Genomic DNA, 16,427 nt, shown 5'->3' with positions numbered 1-16,427 from the left:
TACTGGAACCAGCCCTCGGCACCGTCCCGAATTCCAGTGGCTGATGGGCCTGTGGGGTCGGAACGGGAATCGTGTCTGGACCTGCCAGTCTCTCTCAGCAGCATCTGAAGGGTTAAGTCCACTCCAGCAGTGTCATGTGGAGAGAGAGGGGCTTCTGGGGCTCGTGTCTGTGCCGAGAGGGTGGGCACTGGAACAGAGTCTGGGGCCACCGAGGGCCCAGACGGGCCCAGGATGTTCTGATCTAGACCCGGGAGCTGTTCGGTCTAGCCCAGCGCAGCCTGATGCCCGTGGCCCATGTGGACATTTGCCCTCGGGTTTCAGAGCGTCAGCCCCTTCAGGGCTGAGACATCTTGAAAACCAGAGAAGTTCCCATCGCCCTTGGGCGAGTCTTACTTTTCCCCGGGGTTTGGCATGAAAATTCATTCCTGGGGTCTGTTTGGCGAGCGCTGACGGGGGAAGGATCCAAGCAGAAGGATTCCGTGTCTGCCAATTTATTTCTTAGACTTGGAGTGGAGGAACACAAGGGAGCATCCAGGGGTGTTAAGTGGCCTCGTCATACCCACAGACAGGGTTCGACTATTCCCACTTGACAGGGCACACGTACATGTACACACAGGCAAATGCACATATATGCACAAATATACAGACACGTTCACACAAACATGCACACAAATGTATGCACACACTCACCCAGAGACACCCACGCACACACACCATCTCTTGCCCACCCATGCCCATACACACGCACAGCATCTCGAGCATCAGGAACTGCCCTTTCCCATCACATTCACCAACCATCACAATTCATCTTTTCCCTCTCCAGGACCCTCCCCTCCTTGCTCCTGTTGTTTCCCCCTCTCCTCTTCGCCTTCCCTCGGCTCTGTGGCCTCTCCCCTGTTTCCCTCAGACACCAGCTCCCATTCTCCCTCCTCGTCCTCCTCCTCCTCTTCGTCCTCCTGGGCTCCCTCGGCTTCCTCTTTCGCTTTCTGATCCTTTTCCAGCTGCTGTCGCTGCTTCTCCTCCTCATCCTGCTTCTCTTTCATTTGCTTTTCCGGCTCCTAATGCGGAGAAGGTGAAGCATCAGCTCTGCCTTGATCTAGGCACAGCTGGTTTCTGGAGGGCCGGGAGAGAGCCGTGGATGATCGCCTTTCTTCTCGGGGGTCTGGGATGGGGAGCCCGTTTCCGGCTTCACTCTCAGCTCACAGCCCAGTCAGAAGGACAGGCTTCTGGAACCAGAGCTCTCTCTCGGGGCCAGACTCTTCCCAAAACTTTAGAAAGGGCCCCAGACTGGATCCTCTCTCCCAGAAAACTGGGCCTCACACCGATCTGGAAAAAAGCCACTCAAGGCCACTAAAACTCCAGAAAACGTGCCACCCATGGCCACCATGGCCCGGGGAGCAGCTCTCAAGGTCCCCTGGATGAGAGGGGACGTCAGCACCGGGGTGTTGGTGTGATCCCGATGTCTGAGGGAGGCAGAGGGCCCCATGTCCCTACCCTTCCATGAAGTCCCACATCCCCAGGGAGCCCCAGTGAACCCAAACCCAGTTGTTCCTCCCAACCTGTGTTTCCTGCTGCATCCTGCCAGGGACACCCCCAGCTTGGGAGATGGGGTGCAGAAGCCAGCCCTCATCCCGGGGGGTGGGAGGTGGGGGGAGACACTTCTGCCCTGCCAGATCCCGTTACCTTCGTCTCCCCCCAGGTCTCGTTCCCAAACTGCTCGGCGAACACTTCATCGTTGGTGAGGAGAAAGTTGTCGAATATGGTTCCTGACTTGACCTGTTGGAATGGGAGAGCAGAGTGGGGACCCTCTCCCCGGTCCCCACCCTAGCAGGAACCCCTCCACTCATTGGGAGCTCCCGGAGGGCAGGGATCGGGTCTACTGACCTTACTGTCCTCTCCCAAGCACTCAGTGCAATGCTCTGCACACAGTAAGCACTCAATAAATACCATTAATTGATTGGTCAGGGGCTATGTCTCATAATAATAATAATAATAATAATAATGATAATAATAATAATAATGGCATTTGTTAAGCACTTACTATGTGCAAAGCACTGTTCTAAGCACTGGGGAGGATACAAGGTGATCAGGTTGTCCCACGGGGGGCTCACAGTCTTAATCCCTATTTTACAGATGAGGCACAGAGAAGTTAAGTGACTTGCCCAAGGTCACACAGCTGACAATTGGTGGAGCTGGGATTTGAACCCATGACCTCTCACTCCCAAGCCCGTGCTCTTTCCATTGAGCCATGCTGCTGTCATGTTATCCCTTCTCAAGCGCTCAGTAGAGTGTCTGGCTTCCAGCGGAAGCTCAGGAAACACCACTGCCACCAGTACCACTCAACGCAGTCGCCAGCGGCTTTTTGTACATTTCCCTCTCCAGGATTTCTGGAGTGCCCGTGAGAACTGGGCCAGGAATGCTCAAGCCAGGAGTACATGTACCAGAAAGTGCTCATGCCTGGAGTGCTGGCACCAGGAGTGTTGCGGGATTGTCAGGAAAGGCCATCCACCATGCCGTTTGTGAGAGTCTTAAGGTCCATGGGGAAAACAAGCCGTGTTAGCCCAGCCATTATGGGTTGAGCCGGGGAAGACCTCCAGGAGTCATTCAGTCGGTCAATTGTATTTTTTGAGTGCTTACTGTATTCAAAGCACCATACTAAGTGCTTGGGAGAGTACACTATATAAGCAGAGATATTCCCTGCCCACAGTGAGCTTAGAGTCTAGAGGGAGGAGGTGGGGACTCTTTGAGAAGGGCTTGGAAGGTGGAGAGGGAACATGGTTTGAAGGATTTGAGGGTGGGGGATTTCCAGACTAGCAGTTGGAATTGGAACCGATCACTGGCCAGCTTGAAGTTTTCAAGGACCCTTCTAGACTCTAAGCTCACTGTGGGCAGGCAACGTCTCTGCCAACTCTGTTGTACTGTATTGTCCCGATCACTTAGTACGCTACTCTACAAATAATAAAGGCTAAGTGAATACCATTGATTGATTAATGAAAGACCCCTTCCCTTTAATGGTTGGGTAGGTTCCAAGCCACATGGCTCTCTTAGGGAGACCTCGGGGTCCTCAGCCCCCAGATCTCCAGAGGACTTGCTGCTGACTCCATCGGCGGGGAGTGCTGGCCCCCGGAGAAGCCGCCTGCTCCCCACACCCTGCTGGACCTCAGTCCCTGGAATGGTGCCGGGCTGAGCCTGGCTGGGGCAGGGGAAGCGGCCCAGGGAAAAGGAAGAGACAAAGCCAAAGTCTCAGCCAGTCAGAGCCAAGGGCTCAACCTCAATCCCGGCTCCGCCCGCTCCCAGCTGGGGTTTCCAGAAATGTTTGCCCTGATTCCGCCATAAAAGGCCTAGTTCATTTTTAAGGTCACAATTAGGTCGGGCCTCCTCCCATGGTGGTAGCCATACCTGCCACAGATCCAGCCCCAGGACGCTGATGTTGTGGAATCGGTAGATGTAGGCGTCAGCCTTGTACTTTGGGTTGTCGATTATTGGGTGCACCCACTCCCCCTTGTAGTTGGGGTTGTCGATGATCTGGGGCTTCCACTCCCCCTGCATGAAGGGCAAACCAGTGGCAGTCAGAGGGCAAGTCAGGGAGCTGGGGGGCATAGCAGACCTGACTCTTTGAGAAAGGCAAGTGTGAGTGAGGCCAAGGGAAAAATTGGGACTCAGGGCCAGGAAGACAAGAGGAAAACCTAAAAGTAAAGATTGCTGAAATTTTGGAATTTGTGATCCCCCCCTCGTGGGAAGATGGGGGCCTGGGACTGTCTGGGAGAAGTTGCTTGTTCCCAAAGAGGGAGTTGGCAACAAACTGAAGTCCAGGAAGCCCGGGGCCGCCCTAGAGATGGCAGGTCCGGCCCCCGGGGGGCCACAGGAGCAGGCAGGGGTGAGTCTCCTTTTCCCTGGGCTGAACCAGCTCCCCTTCGACCCTCACAGGGCTTGATCGGAACCGTGGTCCTCCTCCATGGCCAGGAAGGGAGGCTATGTTTACCTTGTACTTGGCGTTGGGGATCAGGGGCGGCTCCCACTTGCCATCCATCTCGGCATCCCAGTCACTCGGCTTCTTGGCCTCGGGGTCAGGGATGAGGGCGAAATCCTCCCAGTCCTGAGTGGGAAGGAAACAGCCATCACCGAGCCCCGGGGCAGGTCCTCAGTTCCTCCTACAGCCACCACTGCCATCCCAGGAATCCAGTCCACCCTGCCTTGGCCTCACAGTCACGCTCGCACCTACGGGTGGCCCCATTACCAGGGCACCCCCTTCCACAGCAAAGGGCAGTGCGGGGGTGGACTCCGGATCCCGGTCGGCCTCGTGTCCTAAGCAGAACCAGGTGGGGCCAGGGGCACTCCTGTGGGTCTCCCCACGCGTGGGCGAGGTGCATCCCACTGAAACTGGGATCCGGGGTGGACCCGCCTACCCACCTATAAGAGACAAGTGTGGTTGGCTGGACCGTGAGGACACAGGCCCCCATCCCCTTGGGGTGACCCCCACTTAGCTCCAAGCTGGACTGAGAGGAAGGGCCAATAGGTGGCTGCTGACGGTTTGGGACAGACGGTCACCCAGGCACCACAAAGGGACATGGTTCCGGGCCAACCACCAATCTCTGGGAATGTAGTGAGTCCCCGCTGGACCCTGCCCAGGAGTCTCCCTGTAGTGTTGCTCCTCTCCCCTGAGTGCTGTTGTTCTTGAGGCTGCAGTGTTGGCTCATTCCCCCAGTAGGCTCTGATGTACAAGTACGTCTGTCCTGTTCTCCTGGGCAGGGCTACCCTCTAGCTGCACTGCCTTTCTCCTTTTTCAAGGGCCTGTATGATGACAATGATGATGATGATACTTCTGGTATTTGTTAAGCAATTACCACGTGTCAAGCGCTGCTCTAAGCGCTGGGGTGGATATGTCAATCAGGTCATCCATTCAATCATATTTACCGAGCACTTACTGTGTAGAACACACTATACAAAGCGCTTGGGAAAGTACAATACAACAAGAAACAGTTTCCCCACCCACAGCGAGCTGACAAAGTCCCTGTCCCACATGGGACTCACAATCTAAGTAGGAAGGTAAATATGTATTGAATACCCATCTTACAGATGAGGAAACTGTGGCACAGAGAAGTGAAGTGGCTTTCCCAAGGTCACACAGCAGTTAAGTGGTGGAGCCAGGATGAAAACCCAGGTCTTTCTGACTCCTAGCCACGTGCTCTTTCCTCTTGATCAGGCTGCTTCTGTATACAGCCTCTCCAGGTATTCAGCTTTCCCAGAAAACCCTACTAGCCATTGGATTGTAAGCTCCTGACAGGCAGTGATCATGAGCTAACACTTGATACACTACATCCATTTCTGTTTGCTCAGGGTGACACCTCTTTCCCATTGATTTCAGAATCTTCTTCAATCCCCTATTCCTGGGAGAGACTTCAGGCTCATCCAGTTACCCAAAGAGACTCCCCAATCCTGACTTTCCTACTCAGAGGCCTAGGGAAAATGTGGAATGCAAATCATAGACTTCCTGGAAAAACAGGATACTGGCTCAGTTGAGCCAGAGGGAGGCAGCAAAACTCTGGGAAAGATCCTTTCTTCCTCCTCCCTTCTACCTCTCCCTGCTTCCCCCCACCCCATCCCACCCCATCCCCACCCCCACACCCAACCCCTTTTCCTTAGGGACACGGAAATGGGGCTCATCTTGGGGTACCTTCCTGGTTTCTCATCCTGGGACTCTTTGCTACCTGGCTCACCCCAAATCCCGGGGCTCCAGAGAGCACAGTTGAGACCCTCAAGGGGACAGGCAAAAAGTCGGTGTCCTAGGTACCCCGGTTCCAGATTTCAGTCCTGCCCCAGATGGACAAATAATAATAATAATAATTTTGGTATTTGTTAAGCACTTACTATGTGCAAAGCACTGTTCTAAGTGCTGGGGAAGATACAAGGAGATCAGCTTGTCCCATGTGGGGCTCACAAACTTAATCCCCATTTTACAGATGAGGGAACTGAGGCCCAGAGAAGTGAAGTGACTTGTCCAAAGTCACACAGCTGACAGTGGCGGAGCCGGGATTTGAACCCATGACCTCTGACTCCAAAGCCCAGGCTCTTTCCACTGAGCCACGGTCTCTAAGTGTCCTTGAGGTTCTTGGGAAAATCTTGGGCATGCATCAAGCTGAGGTGTCTGGTTGAGTCCCCCCTCCACTTACAAGGGCTGACTGGACACCTGTGGTAACTGTCCAGATGTTGGCGGGGATGGGAGAACGGATGGATGGATGGATGGATGGATGGATGGATGGATGGATGGACGGATGGACAGACGGATGGACAGAATGCATGTAGGGCCAGTTCTTTGTCATACATGATGAGATGATGGACTGTGCGTGACCCCATGAAAACCTCAAAACTGAACCAAAGCCCAGAAAAGCCCCCAGAGAAGGGAGGAGGTGACAGCTCAGAGCTCCGGCCCTAGCCCTTCCGCAGGCCCACCTCCGGCTTCTTCTCGTTGGGATCCTCAATTTTCTCCCGCTCGTCCCACTTCCGTGGCTTCCGGGCGTGGGGGTCTTTAATTCTCTTTGGGGGTAAGAAATCCCAGTCTTCCTCCAAGCTCCCTGATTCCACCAGCTTGTTGTCGATCTTGACCGCATACGTGGAGTTGGGCCGAATGATCAGTGTGTACAGGTGGGTGAGCTTGTTTATCTGAAAGGACCATGGAGAGCAGGGACCCGACCCTAGGCCCAAAGAACTTTCCTTAAGGGGATGAAACCTCTTCTCCCTCCCCCTTCTTCTTCTTCCTCCTCCTCTCCTTCCCCCATTCTTCTCCCTCTTCCTCTCCCTCCCCTATTCCTCCTCTGCTTCCCCCTTCTTCCACCTCCTCTCCCTCCCTTATTCTTCCTCCTCCTCTCCCTCCCCTTTCTTCTTCTGCCCCCTCCTCTCCTTCCCCCTTCTTCCTCCTCCTTTCCCTCCCCCTTTCCATCCCCCCTTACTCTTCCTCCTCCTCTTTCTCCCCTCTTCTTCTTCCTCCTCCTCCTCTCCCTTTCCTCCTCCTCCTCTCCATCCCCCCGTACTCTTCCTCCTCCTCTTCCTCCCCTCTTCTTCTTCCTCCTTCTCTCATATCTATTCTATTTATTTTATTTTGTTAGTATGTTTGGTTTTGTTCTCTGTCTCCCCCTTCCAGACTGTGAGCCCACTGTTGGGTAGGGACTGTCTCTATATGTTGCCAATTTGTACTTCCCAAGTGCTTAGTACAGTGCTCTGCACATAGTAAGCGCTCAATAAATACGAGTGATTGATTGATTGACGGCCTCCGGTCTCTCCCAGAATCCCTGGGTGGTGGGCGGGACACTCGGCATTACTCCATGTCAGTGGGGTAATAATAATAAGAAGAAGAACTATTATTATTTCTGTACTCGATGAGCGCTTACTGTGTGCCAAGCACTGCTCTAAGCGCTGGGGTAGATACAAGGTCATCAGGTTGGACACAGTCCCTGTCCCACGTGGGACTCACACTCTTACCCCCGTTTTACAGATGAGGTAACTGAGGCCCGGAGACGTGAAATGACTCACCCAAGGTCAAACAGCAGACAGGTGGCGGATCTGGGATTAAAACCCAGGTCCTTCTGACTTTCAGGCTTATGCTCTATCCACTAGACGACCAGCACCAATATGATAATAATAATGACGATGGCATTTGTTAAGCGCTTATTTTGTGCTTTTATTTATTTTACTTGTACATATCTAGTCTATTTTATTTTATTAATATGTTTTGTTTTGTTCTCTGTCTCCCCCTTCTAGACCGTGAGCCCACTGTTGGGTAGGGACCATCTTTATATGTTGCCAACTTGTACTTCCCAAGTGCTTAGTACAGTGCTCTGCACACAGTAAGCGCTCAATAAATACAATTGATAGATTGATTGATTGATTGTGCGAAGCACTGTTCTAAGCGCTGGGGGGGGTATACAAGGTGATCAGGTTGTCCCACTTGGGGCTCACAGTCTTACTCCCCATTTTACAGATGACGGAACTGAGGCTCAGAGAAGTGAAGTGACTTGCCCAAGGTCACACAGCAGACATGTGGCAGAGCCGGGATTCGAACCCATGGCCTCTGACTCCCAAGCCCGGGCTCTTTCCACGCTGTTTCTCCACTGCTTCCGCTCCACTGCCAACGTTCCCACCACCAGCCCCCATGCCAACACCTAGGCTGGCACCAGCACCCCACCACCCCTGCCCCTGCCAGCCCCTATTCTAGCACCCAGACAGAAACCAGCACCCACACTCCTCCACCACTGCCAGCAACCCTACCCACTTCACCAGGGGCACCCACACCGTCGCCCTCTCCCAGACTCGCACCAGAACCCACACCTGTGCCAACCCAGCGGGAAGCCATCAGGAGAAGAGAGGCTGAGGGGAGAAGCGGGCGGAGATGCAAGGATAGAACCGGGAGGAGAAGGTGTTGGTCACACACAGGGCTGCAAAGAGGATCTAGCAAGGAAGCCGAGGGACAGGCTGGAGGCAGTAGACAGTCTTGGGGGGGTTAGAAGCTGGGTGTGGGTGGGCTCTCAGCCGCCCACCCCCAGCCTGAACCCCATCCCCCTCCTGCCTGAGAAAAGCAGGACGGAGGCCTAGTTCAACCTGAGGGACGAGGGACCGGGCTTGCTGACTCACCCGGCATCGGATGGTCTTGTTGTTGGCATGGTACTTCCCTCGGTAGTTAAGGATGGCATGAACATAGTTGTTTCCGGTTCCACATATGTCTGGCCCTGAAACGTCCATGGCGTGGGAGGAAATCAGTCCCAGCCTCTGCCAGGGCTGAGGATGGGAAGGGGCTCCCTTCCCTCTAACTTCAGAAGGGCCAAACTCCTCAGGAGCACAGACCTCCTCAGCCTCCGGACTTCCCCCCGGTGTCCAGCCAGTATTGACGCTTGGATTTGCACTTGTACACTTGGAAACTACACTTGGATTTGCTCCCTTTCTTCACCCCTCCCTCAGTCCCACAACATTTGTGTCCATATCTGTAATTTATTTATTTATATTAATGCCCGTCTCTCCATCTAGACTGTAAACTCGTTGTGGGCAGGGAACTTGTCTACCAACTCTGTTGAAGTGTACTCTCCCAAACACTTTGTACAGTGCTCTGCAAACAGTGCGAGCTCAGTAAATATGATTGATTGATTAATTGATTGATTCACAGGCTGAGACCAGCAGGGCAGAACCGACCCAGGGGATGAGGGGAGGTTCCTGCCCTGAGGGGCTGAGAGTAAGGTTCATCCAGATTGAAAGCAGAGCATAACACCTGGGGATCAGATGCCTGTCAGCCCCCCAGGCTCCTCGGGGCACTGACCCCCGAACCCAAAAAACTAACCAGAGCCTAGGGGTTCGGTGGGGAAGACTTCACATTGGAGCAGGGGGAGGTAGGAAGGGGAAGGAGAGGAGCAAAAGTGCCACTTGATTGTGCAAAGCACATTGTTCTCCCATCCCTTGTCTCATTTTATCATCCATCCAAGCCCCGGGAGGTACAAATGACTCCCAGCCCAAGTGCAGGGGTAGCAGGGGAGGTCGGGAGAGAAACCAGGATTCGGAGAGAGAAATCTGCCCTGGGGGATTTCTATCACCCTCCTGCCTCTCCATCCATCCATCCATCCATCCATCAATCAATCAGTCATATTTATTGAGCACTTACTATGTGAAAATGACTGTACCAAGCCCTTGGGAGAGTACAATACAACAATAAACAGATACATTCCCTGCCCACTACAAGCGTACAGCCTAGAAGGGGATACAGACATAAATATAAAAAAATGCCTTCACATCCCAGAATCTGTGCTACACTACAAATTCCCCTATCTTTAATGTCTGTCTCCCCCCAGACCCCTTTTTTTATTTTTTTTTTTGGTATTTGTTAAACACTTTATAATGTGCCAGGCACTGTACTAAGCAGTAGGGTAGATACAAGGTAATCGGGTTGGACACAGTCCCTGTCCCACATGAGGCTCACAGTTTTAATCCATATTTTACAGAAGAGGTAACAGAGACAAAGAGAAGTGAAGTGACTTGTCCAGGGTCATCCAGCAGACAAGTGGCGGAGTTGGAATTAGAAACCAGGTCCTTCTAATTCCCAGGCCCATGATCCATCCACTAGACGACACTGATTCCTTGTGGGCGGGGATCGTGTCTACACGATTGTACTGTACTCTCCTAAACGCTTGTACAGTGCTCTGCACACAGTAAATGCTCAATAAATACTACAGATGGATTGAAGAGCCAGCCTCCTGTCTTCCTTCTAGACTGTAAACTTGTTGTGGGCAGGGAATGTACCTGTTTATGTTATACTGTACTCTCCCAAGTACTTAATATGGTGTTCTGCCCACAGTAAGCTCTCAGTAAATCAATTGAATCTCAGCAGCTCTCTCCTCCCCGGCAATCCTCCCCGGCAATTGTCCCCAGCAGGAACTTCCCAAGGCAGAGCTCATTCCTGACCTATCCCATCCCCGGCCCCGGGCCCGGGGCGATTAATCTGGGGAGGAGGGCTGAGCCCTGGCCAGGCCGAGGTGGTCCAGCTGCACGGACTCACCGAACATGATGAGGTAGCGGGAGTCAGAGTGCATGTCCCTCTGGTCCAGCTCGGCCGGAAAGAGTTTGACGTAGCCACCACCACAGTCGATGCCTTGCTCGTGCTTCACTGTGAACTGCACCACCAGGCTCTCGCCCTCGTTGCTGAAGGGCTGGAACCTCGTGGACAAGGCATAAAACTTGGCATCCTGCGTGGTCTGGAGGCCTGTAGAGAGGGACGGAGGCCAGCGCACATACTGACCAGCGGCCTGGACCGGAGTCCTCGGGGGCAAGGCAGAGGAGAGCTGAGGGGTTGGGATTGGGGCACCATACATGGGTTCAGAGCAGGCTGCAATGGGATGGGAAGGGTGTGGTCCTTAATAATAATAACAATTCGTATAATTTGCTAAGCACTTACTATGTGCCAAGCACTGTTCTAAGTACTGGGAAATATACAAGATAATCAGCTCCCACATGGGCTCACAGTCTAAATAAAAGGGAGAACAAGTATTGAATCCCCATTTAGCAGCTGAGGGAACTGAGACATGGAGAGATGAAGTGAGGGCCATGTGCTACGGGGCTGGGGGTGGGGGTGGGGGTGTGCATAGGAAAGCTATTGGGCAGAGACCCCATCTGGAGTCTTTCCAGCCCCGCTCAGTTGCTCTAAGGCCCAGTCAGAGACCCGGTGTGAATGAGGTTGGAATCCAGCCCAGACAGATGTAGGGACACCGGTGGGGGCACCAGCCCCATCAACCCCATAGCCGGGGTCCAGGGGCACCAATCCCACCGTCGGGATGCGGGGTCGCTGGCCTCGTCATTCCCGCAGCTGGGGTCCAGGGCACTGCCGGGGTCCGGGGCCAAGCTCACCTTTATCTTTCTCTTCGTCACCGTAGAAAGAGCCGGCCGAAAGCTGGAATTTGCCATAGTCTGAACTGTGTTTGGATTCCACCCAGCGGCTCTTCCACCCGTCTGCCCAGAGACACAGATATAAGGGGCTTTGGGTTAACGGTGCCCTCCTCCCTGCAGGCCTGACCTCCGCTCTCCTGCTACCCCAGGTCCCTCCCGCTGCTGTCGTGCCCCTCTCCCACTCTCCTGTCCCCCTGATGCCCTGCTCCCCCTCCCCCCCTTTGCCCTTACCATGTGCGGAGCACTGTACTTATTGGGAGAGTACAATACAACAATAAATGGACACGTTCCCTGCCCAAAACGAGCTTACAGTCTAGAGGGGGAGCCAGACATTAATGTAAATCAATAAATGACACATATGGACACCAGTGTTGTGGGGCGGGGAGGGGATGATGAGCCCCCTGAGGGGCAGGGACCAGGTCTAATTTCTGTCTGTGGATTCTCTCCCAGTTTAGCACAGTGTTCGGCGCAGTGCTCTGCATGTTGATTACTTAAGAAGTAAATATTATTGCTCCTGCTAGGGATAATGGGGCCGGAAGACCCAGTAGACCCTTCATCCACCTCGCTCCTAGTCTCTGCGAGGCCTATAGAGCTTCGGGGGGCAGGGATGTCCTGGGCCCGTGCTTTCTGGCCGTGTTTACCGCTCTGCCACGGGCACCTCCCTGTGCCCAGCCCCTTGGGGCCTGGGATGCATGTTGGTTCATGTCTGGAGGCCGGAGGAGGGGGAAAAGAGGATGGAGGGGGGAGGTAGATGGGGTGAGAAGCAGAGTGGCCAGCTCAGGGCTCACCCCCAGCCCAGCCCAGGCAGAGTTCGGGATCTGAGGACCCTCCTCTTCCCAGGGTCCCTCTAGATGGGAAGCATCTTATGGGCAGGGAATGTGTCCGCTAATTCTGTTGTACTACTCTCTTCCAAGCGCTTAGTAAAGTGCTCTGCACATAGTAAGCTGTCAATAAATACCATCGATCGATTGATCGATTGATCGAGCGGGACCCTGAGCTCTTCTGAGCGGCCTCCAGGCCTGGGCGCCGGTGATGGGGTAGAGACAGGTTCGGGCAGAGACAGGCAGGAGGAGACTTCTAGACTGTGAGCCCACTGTTGGGTAGGGACCGTCTCTATATGTTGCCAACTTGTTCTTCCCAAGCGCTTAGTACAGTGCTCTGCACACAGTAAGCGCTCAATAAATACGATTGAATGAATGAATGAGAAGACTGTTGGCTCACTGTGGGCAGGGAATGTGTCTGTTCTACTCTTGATGATGATGATGATGATATTTGTTAGCCTCTTACTATGTGCCGAGCATTGTTCTAAGCGCTGGGGAAGATACAAGGTAATTAGGTTGTTCCACATGCGGCTCACAGTCTTAATCCCCATTTTACAGATGAGGGAACTGAGGCACAGTGAAGTGAAGAAGTGGCTGGCCCACGGTCACCCAGCAGACAAGTGGCGGAGCTGGGATTAGAACCCACGTCCTCTGACTCCCAAGGCTGTGCTCTTTCTACTAAGCTATGCTGCTTTCTCTTATTATATTTCATTCCCCCAAGCAATTTAGTACAGTGCTCTGCACACAGTAAGCGCTCGATAAATGACTGACTCTGAGATGAGAGCAGGGACAGGGATGGGCCAGAGACAGAGAAAAAGATAGTGAGGGGGGCGGAGACCGAGATGCATTTGAAAAAGGGACAGAGACAGGTCCAGAGGTAATAATAATATAATGATAATAATAATAATGGTATTTGGTATTTGTTAAGAGAAGCAGCGTGGCTCAGTGGAAAGAGCCCGGGCTTTGGAGTCAGAGGTCATGGGTTCAAATCCCCGCTCTGCCACTTGTCAGCTGTGTGACTTTGGGCAAGTCACTTCACTTCTCTGGGCCTCAGTTACCTCATCTGGAAAATGGGGATTGAGAATGTGAGCCCCACGTGGGACAACTTCATTACCTTGTATCTACCCCAGCGCTTAGAACATTGCTTTGCACATAGTAAGCGCTTAATAAATGCCATCATCATTATTATTATTAAGGGCTTACTATGTGCCAAGCAAGAGAAGCAGCGTGGCTCATTGGAAAAGAGCACGGGCTTTGGAGTCAGAAATCCCGGCTCTGCCAATTGTCAGCTGTGTGACTTTGGGCAAGTCACTTAACTTCTCGGTGCCTCAGTTACGTCATCTGTAAAATGGGGATTAAGACTGTGAGTCCCCTGTGGGACAACCTGTTGGCCTTGTAGCCTCCCCAGCGCTTAGAACAGTGCTTTGCACATAGTAAGCGCTTAATAAATGTCATCATTATGATTATTATTCATCCTACCTCCGTCTGTAAACTGCTCCCGCAGAAAAACGCGCCGGGTCTCGGACCCGCAACTTCGGGCCAGCAGAACCAGCAGCAGCAGCAGCAGCGCCGGCCCGGGCCCCGGGCCCCGCAGCCTGTCCATGCCGTGCGGAGCTCCGAGCCGCCGGGTGCGGGAGCAGGGGAAGGTGAGGGAGAGGACGGTGCGGGGCAGGGAATGCAGATGTGGATGATAATAATGTAATAATGATGGGATTTGTTAAGCGCTTACTATGTGCAAAGCACTGTTCTAAGCGCTGGATGGAGCGGGGCAGGGAGGTACAGGCGTGGGTGGAGCGGGGAAGGGGGGTGCGGACGTGGATAATAATAATATAATAATGATGGGATTCGTTAAGCGCTTACTATGTGCAAAGCACTGTTCTACGCGCTGGATGGAGCGGGGCAGGGAGGTACAGGCGTGGATAATAATAATATAATAATGATGGGATTTGTTAAGGGCTTACTATGTGAAAAGCACTGTTCTAAGCGATGGATGGAGCGGGGCAGGGAGGTACAGGCGTAGGTGGAGCGGGGAAGGGAGGTGCGGACGTGGATAATAATAATATAATAATGATGGGATTTGTTAAGCGCTTACTATGTGCAAAGCACTGTTCTAAGCGCTGGGTGGAGCGGGGCAGGGAGGTGCGGACGTGGATAATAATAATATAATAATGATGGGATTTGTTAAGCGCTTACTATGTGCAAAGCACTGTTCTAAGCGCTGGATGGAGCGGGGCAAGGAGGTACAGACGTGGATGGAGCGGGGCAGGGAGGTGCGGACGTGGATAATAATGATATAATAATGATGGGATTTGTTAAGCGCTTACTATGTGAAAAGCACTGTTCTAAGCGCTGGATGGAGCGGGGTAGGGAGGTACAGGCGTGGATGGTGCGGGGCAGGGAGGTGCGGACGTGGTTAATAATAATAATATAATAATGATGGGATTTGTTAAGCGCTCGCTATGTGCAAAACACTGTTCTGAGGGCTGGATGGAGCGGGGCAGGGAGGTGCAGGCGTGGATGGTGCGGGGCAGGGAGGTGCGGACGTGGATAATAATAATATAATAATGATAGGATTTGTTAAGCGCTTACTATGTGCAAAGCACTGTTCTAAGCGCTGGACGGAGCGGGGCAGGGAGGTACAGGCGTGGGTGGAGCGGGGCAGGGAGGGGCAGACGTGGATGGAGCGGGGCAGGGAGATGCAGACGAGGATGGAGCGGGGCAGGGAGGTGAAGGGAGGATGGAGAGGGGCAGGAGATGCAGGGAGGATGGAGCGGGGCAGGGAGGTGAAGGGAGGATGGAGAGGAGCAGAGAGGTGAAGGGAGGATGGAGAGGGGCAGGAGATGCAGGGAGGATGGAGCGGGGCGGGAGATGCAGGGAGGATGGAGCGGGGCAGGATGTGCAGGGAGGATGGAACGGGTCCGGAGCAGAGTGAGGCAGGTGCAGGGAGGACGGTGCGGGTCCGGAGCAGGGTGAGGCAGGTGCAGGCGTGGTGGGTCGTCGTGGACGGCTTGGTTGGTCGGTCGGTCGGTCGGTCGGTCGGTCGGTGGGTCGGTGGGTCGGTGGGTCCTCCCGGTGCCCGGGCCTCCCTCTGCCCCGGGCCGGCGCCCCACACATGGCTCCTCCCCATTGGCCAAGCCGCCGGGATGCCGCGGGCCTGCAGCCAATCAGAGCGGCCCGGGGGAGGGCGGGGGGGGGCACCGACAGGGGGGCACCCATAGTGGGGCACGGAGAGGGGGGCACCGACAGGGGGGCACCGACAGGAGGGGCACCGATAGTGGGGCACCGAGAGGGGGCACGGAGTGGGAGCACGGAGAGGGGGCCCGGACAGCCCGAGCCCACGGGTCGGGTAATAATAATAATAATAAATAGTAATAATAATAGCATTTATTAAGCGCTTACTATGTACAAAGCACCGTTCTAAGCGCTGGGGAGGTTACAAGGTGATCAGGTTGCCCCACCGGGGGCTCACAGTCTTCATCCCCATTTTACAGATGAGGCAACTGAGGCCCAGAGAAGTGAAGTGACTTGCCCAAAGTCACCCAGCTGGCAATTGGCCGAGCCGGGATTTGAACCCATGACCTCTGACTCCAAAGCCCGGGCTCTTTTCCACTGAGGCACGCTGCTTCTCTACACAGAAGCAGCCTGGCTTAGTGGCAAGAGCCCGGGCTTGGCACTCAATCAATCAATCAATCAATCAATCCTATTTATTGAGCGCTTACTGTGTGCAGAGCACTGTACTAAGCGCTTGGGAAGTACAAGTTGGCAACATCTAGAGACGGTCCCTACCCAACAGCGGGCTCACAGTCTAAAAGGGGGAGACAGAGAACAAAACCAAACATATTAACAAAATAAAATAAATAGAATAGATATGTACAAGTAAAATAAATAAATAAATAAATAGAGTAATAAATATGTACAAACATATATACATATATACAGGTGCTGTGGGGAAGGGAAGGAGGTAAGACAGGGGGATGGAGAGGGGGACCCGGGTTCTAATCCCGCCTCTGCCACTCGTCTGCTGGGTGACCTTGGGCCATCCGCTTCACTTCCCTGGGCCTCAGTTCCCTCATCTGTAAAATGGGGATGGAGACTGTGAGCCCCTCGTGGGACAGGGACTGTGTCCAACCCGATCTACTTGTATCCAGCCCAGCGCTTATTACAGTGCCTGGCACGTAGTTAAGTGCTTAA

The 16,427-nt window shown here is 53.7% G+C and overlaps 1 protein-coding gene across 1 annotated transcript; it reads right to left on the bottom strand.

The window, feature by feature from the left end:
* Nucleotides 1-484: 484 nt before the first annotated feature.
* On the bottom strand, nt 485-13,839 carry LOC119940309 (calreticulin-like). Its single transcript, XM_038760512.1, has 9 exons — nt 13,716-13,839; nt 11,377-11,478; nt 10,532-10,735; nt 8,626-8,720; nt 6,451-6,660; nt 3,983-4,096; nt 3,400-3,543; nt 1,684-1,776; nt 485-1,058 (listed from the first exon to the last, which is right to left on the bottom strand). The coding sequence occupies exons 1-9, from the start codon at nt 13,837-13,839 to the stop codon at nt 798-800; spliced, it is 1,347 nt and encodes a 448-aa protein (XP_038616440.1). The 3' UTR covers nt 485-797.
* Between the last annotated feature and the right edge of the window lie 2,588 nt (nt 13,840-16,427).

This window comes from Tachyglossus aculeatus, chromosome 18, assembly GCF_015852505.1.
Source record: "Tachyglossus aculeatus isolate mTacAcu1 chromosome 18, mTacAcu1.pri, whole genome shotgun sequence".
Taxonomy (NCBI): Eukaryota; Metazoa; Chordata; class Mammalia; order Monotremata; family Tachyglossidae; genus Tachyglossus; species Tachyglossus aculeatus.
The sequence above is the reverse complement of the archived record's forward strand: the minus strand, read 5'-3'. Positions and strand labels throughout refer to the sequence as shown.

Bases quoted from the DNA above. Each gene is read 5' to 3' on its own strand.
- LOC119940309 (XM_038760512.1), bottom strand. From the start codon at position 13,839: ATGGACAGGCTGCGGGGCCCGGGGCCCGGGCCGGCGCTGCTGCTGCTG. The intron at 10,736-11,376 runs GTGAGCTTGGCC...CCCTCTCTACAG, and splicing joins TGACGAAGAGAAAGATAAAG to GCCTCCAGACCACGCAGGAT. The intron at 6,661-8,625 runs GTGAGTCAGCAA...TGGTCCTTTCAG, and splicing joins ACAAGACCATCCGATGCCGG to ATAAACAAGCTCACCCACCT.